Source organism: Pleuronectes platessa, chromosome 5, assembly GCF_947347685.1.
Source record: "Pleuronectes platessa chromosome 5, fPlePla1.1, whole genome shotgun sequence".
Classification (NCBI taxonomy): Eukaryota; Metazoa; Chordata; class Actinopteri; order Pleuronectiformes; family Pleuronectidae; genus Pleuronectes; species Pleuronectes platessa.
This window is the reverse complement of record NC_070630.1, coordinates 3,073,688-3,078,740: the sequence shown is the minus strand read 5'-3', so window position 1 is coordinate 3,078,740 and position 5,053 is coordinate 3,073,688. Positions and strand designations below refer to the sequence as shown.

The 5,053-nt window shown below is 45.0% G+C and overlaps 1 protein-coding gene across 1 annotated transcript; it reads left to right on the top strand.

The window, feature by feature from the left end:
* On the top strand, window positions 1-4,209 carry LOC128440628 (THAP domain-containing protein 5). The gene is made up of 5 exons (XM_053423398.1): window positions 1-174; window positions 995-1,178; window positions 1,935-2,686; window positions 3,322-3,508; window positions 3,857-4,209. Exons 1-5 carry the CDS (start codon window positions 107-109, stop codon window positions 3,974-3,976), a joined length of 1,311 nt encoding a protein of 436 aa, XP_053279373.1. The 5' UTR covers window positions 1-106; the 3' UTR covers window positions 3,977-4,209.
* The last annotated feature ends 844 nt before the right edge of the window (window positions 4,210-5,053 follow it).

The following is a 5,053-nucleotide window of genomic DNA, read 5'->3' as shown; positions in this document are numbered from 1 at the left end:
AGGCGCCGCCAGCCGTCAGCTGACAGCTCACATATACACACACACGAACACACGGTACACGAGATTCCTGTTGTTGTGTAGTGAGCTGGACCCGCGGAACCGAACGATGCCGAAGTACTGTTCGGTCCCGAGCTGCAAGACCGAGTCCTGCATCGGGACCCGGAGCTTCTACAGGTCAGACCCGAACCGACCCGAACCAGGGGCTTCGTTTAATTCATTCACCTTCAGTCTCACTTCCTGTGTCTCTGCCCGGAAGTCGAGAAGCTGGATCTCTGTGTGAGAACTTTCCTGATGTTCGTAGAAAGTCCTGAAGGAACCACGAGGAGAAAGAGAAGAGAAGCCATCAGAGGGTTTATCTGTAAAACACTTTAAACACAGCTGTCCTCCTCCAGGAAGGAAACTTCAGACCTCACATATCAAGACTCAAGTTTTCACATCAGTTCATATCAATAATCATCAGGATGAACGTCTCATTATCATTTCTTCTGAGTTTAAAGACTTGTTTCTCCTCCTGAGTGACGGGTGTGGGTTCAAACTCTTCTTCATGAGCACACAACAATTTAATTATCATATTATTTCTATTTATTTAGTTAAAAGTCACTTTGGAAGCTGCATTTCTGTGATGGAGGTGTTAATTATTAATTTATCTCTCACAACAGAAGTAGAAATAGATTAGATGTAAAGTATGTGTGTGTGTGTGTGGGGTGGTGGAAGGCAGCAGCAGAGAACCAACACCCATGGGTGCAGCTGTCATGTATAAGAGAAACTTGTTTATTACGTAAACCACCACTGACGCTTTTACACTGGAGGTTAATCACATTACACGCAATGATCACATGATCACAGTGTCGATGATCACATGATCACAGTGTCGATGATCACATGATCACAGTGTCCTTGATCACATGACCACAGTGTCCATGATCAGACCTCCACGTGTTCTCGGCCTTCTCCACGTTTCTCACATGATATTAAACTCGTCCTCATATTCCAGGTTCCCTCTGCAGGAGCCGGAGCGGCTGCAGCAGTGGCTGAGGAACATGGGGCGTGAGAACTGGGCTCCCTCTCGACACCAGTACATCTGCCACCAGCACTTTGCGGCGTCGTGCTTCCGGGTGCGTTGGGGGATCCGCTACCTGGAGAGCGACGCCGTGCCCACGCTGTTCCACCAGGTCGAGGTAAAGAGAACCAGGTCATTATATTATTTAACTTGGGTCGTTAAGAGGCTGCTTTACAATAAACAGTTAATTGATCAATGATTGTTTAAATGATATGAAAACTAATAATTTACAGAATAAACAAAGCAGAACAGTTTTAACATTTTATTCAAGAAGAATCTTCTTTTCTTAATTCAAGTTCTATTTACTCGGTTGTATTTGTGTTTTATTAACTTATTAATAATAAAGTTTATGGTTAAAGTGTAAAATGTAATCCCTCAATTTCCTTTCTTTGTCGTACGAGTTTGATAAAAACATTTAAGGAAACTCTTTCTTTGTTTATTTTGTATATCAGCTGATGAATGAACTCCCAAACCTCAGAGTTGACTTCAGGCTTTTCAAGTGTGTCGAGCTCTAGAATCAACACACACACACACACACACACACACACACACACACACACACACACACTGCATTTCTCATATCACAAAGTTGTTTAATTCTTTAAGGTCGAGTGTGAATTATTTCCAGTGATGCATCAGCAGAAATTAAACTTAATATTCACAATTATGTTTTCATGAGAGGAACGAGGGATCATTGTGTTTTCATGACCTTAGAATGAGTCGTTTGTATTTAAATCAGCAGCCTCTTCTTTTCCACGGGGGCGGCCATGTTGCTACATGAGCCCAGAAGGGTCAAACCAAAAAGAGAAGGGGGAAGCGTTTTGATTGAGTGAGTGTTGCATCGGTCCCAAAACACACTTCTGCTTCTTTCTAGAAAAGAAAAGCTGAGGATCAGAGTGAGAAGAGGACAAAACGTGTCCGCCTGCAGGGGGATGAGGACGTCCCGGGGACAGACGGGAGGACGTTGGCTGTGGACGCTGTGGAGGTGGACAACTCGCTGGGCACGGTTCACCTGTATGAGATCACAGTCGACCCGGCGCTGTGCGGTGGCACCGGCCTGGTGGAGTCCAGCGATGGGGTCAAGTCTCTCCACGCAGACCTGAGCTCGCTGACCTCAGGGGACGGATTCCAAACAGGGACGAGTTTCCCTCTAACTCTGTTCCAGACAGTTGAGGACATGAGAGGGGACACGGAGGTGGTGGTGATGTCCGACGGCCTCGCTGCTGACGGGCAGGATGAGCTGGTGAAGGGAATCGCAGCCGCCATTTTAACTCAGGGCCACGACTCCACCCTGGAGGCCGCGGCGTCCCTCAGGGCAGAAGACGTGACCTGTTCCACAGAGGAGACCATCAGCTTCCAAGGAGGACATGAAGTCATCGCCGTCTTCCAGAAGATACCGAGCGTCCTCCCCCCCACCCGGCTCGTCTTCTCCCCGAACACGGTGCTGTCGTCCGCTCTGAGCTCCAAGCCCATCTCGTCCACTGTGCCCATCGTGTCCAAACACGCGTCAGCCCCCCCCACGTCCCTCGTCCTCACGCTGGAAAGACTGGACATGGACGAGGGGGACGAGGGGAAGTCAGACGAGGACGACACAGAGCAGCAGGACCACCAGCTGGAGGAGCACTGGTGAGAACCTTCAGGGGAAACTTCAAGATTTATTCAGAATCTTTAAGAACTGCACAGATGCAGCAGAGTCAGTCAGAGTGATTGACAGTCTCCTCATGATAAATAATAATAATCACAAATGTTGTTTATTCAGCAGTTTTTAAGCTTAACAACAAAATGCTTTTCAAATGCAATAAATGAAATCAGAAATCCATAAAATCCCCTTGTAGGACATTTTGGATCAAATAAAATACAAATAGCTGCTTAAAAAGATCAAAATAGGATTAAATACAAAGAAAATGTGAGCTGGTTTAAAGGAAACATAAAATAATCTATTAAATTAGTATGAACTGTATTTCTATACAATTAGTCAACTCGTATCACTATTCAGATTTATAAACAGTAGAAAAATGAAATTGTGATTTACACAAGGTCCAGATTAATATTTGGATCTGCACCAATATGCAGATTCATAAACATCAGTCTCCTAAACATGTCTTGATTTATTTATCATCAAGATCCATGAATATTGTTTCTGGAAAATTGATCAAAATGTAAAAACAAAACATATCTCACAACTTTGAAAGTATAGAAAAAAAAAATCCTGGATCTCTTCAGCGTTCCTTTCGTCTTTGCTCCTCACACGTTGTCTCCAGCTACCACAGGAGCAGTCTGAGCAAAGAGCAGCTGGAGGCCATCGTCTCTGAGCTGCAGAAGAAGGTGAAGGTTCTGCAGCAGCGTCACCGCCGTCACCTGGAGAAGCTCCTGGGTCTGGAGAACACCGTGAGCCGGCTGAGACAGAGCAACCTGCTGAACGAGGAGCGGCTGCAGCTGCTGGAGCGGGTACCTCCGAGAACCGAGTGTAGAACATAGAGTCGCTGTCCTGTGATGATGTGAGATGTTGACTTCTCTTCTGTCCCTCTCTTCTGTCCCTCTCGTCTGTCCCTCTCGTCTGTCCCTCTCGTCTGTCCCTCTCGTCTGTCCCTCTCCTCTGTCCCTCTCGTCCTTCCCTCTCCTCTGTCCCTCTCCTCTGTCCCTCTCCTCTGTCCCTCTCCTCTGTCCCTCTCTTCTGTCCCTCTCTTCTGTCCCTCTCGTCTGTCCCTCTCTTCTGTCCCTCTCGTCTGTCCCTCTCGTCTGTCCCTCTCGTCTGTCCCTCTCGTCTGTCCCTCTCCTCTGTCCCTCTCGCTGCAGGCTTATGAACAGACCAGTGCCGCGGTGATGGACGCCGGAGAGACTGTGGCCATCGTCTTCGAGGAGGACACGGCCGCGCTCTTGTACATGCCACTGGAGGACGCCGAGGAGGAGCTGTGACTGTCCACATCCTGATGTGTGTGTGTGTGTGTGTGTGTGTGGGGGGGGGGGTGATGGGTCTGCTGGGAGCTTTTGCACAAACACGGATGAGGAATAAGGGACGATGTTGAATGTTGTGTTTTATAAACCTCGACGTCTCAGCTTCTTTCTGCAGCTGCTGTGAATCTGTCGCCTCATGAGAGAGAGAGAGAGTTGGTTTCAGTTGTGCGACGGAATAAAGGGAATGAAACGCTGCAGTGTGTTGTTGTGTTGTTGTGTTGTTGTGTGACGACTGCAGGTTTGGTCGGTGGAAGTTTATTTGTGTTGGTACACGATGACTCAGCAGTGACGGGCAGCAGCCGGTTTGAAGCAGATTCACTGTTTGTGTAATTGAACAGAATCAATGTGAATTTATTAAGAGTCAAATCAAGTTTAAAGATTTTCTACTATTTTCCAGATCTGAGTAGTTCTGTTATCCAGAAAACTCAGTCAGCCTCTTGTTTGAACTGCATGCTGCCTCTGTCTCCACCAGATGGCAGCAGAGGCAGCTGTATCACACTGTAAAATTCATCACCGTCAAATTTAAATGTTGGGATTTGGGTGAAAGAAAATCGAAAATGTTTTTATAATTTTTACACATTTATTTGTCTTATGAGCATCTACTATTCAGTGATGTTTAAATTTAGATGTTTGGCTTCTTCATCTCAGAATCAACTTATTTTGTGTAGTAAATACACAAATAGTTTAGAAAATGAACTTTCAAAAATGATTTTAATGTTTTCTAATTGTTGATTTTCATATTGAAATTCAACATTGAAAAATTAAGATGAAGAAACAAAAATGTGCTGCATTAGAAAGGTGTATTTCTCATTTAATTCATTCACAAAGTTGTTTATTGATAACCACACTGTAAATATGCCAGAATTAACCAAGAGGCTCATTTTCCCCTCTGGATCCTGGTCACATGTAAAGTTCAAGATCAAATAACAAATAAGATAGATGTTTAAAGCAGATACAATGATGTCAATTAATATCAAATAAATTATAATAAAATAAAGATGAAGATGCAAGCAAAAATTTCGGATTTAAGAGAAGGGA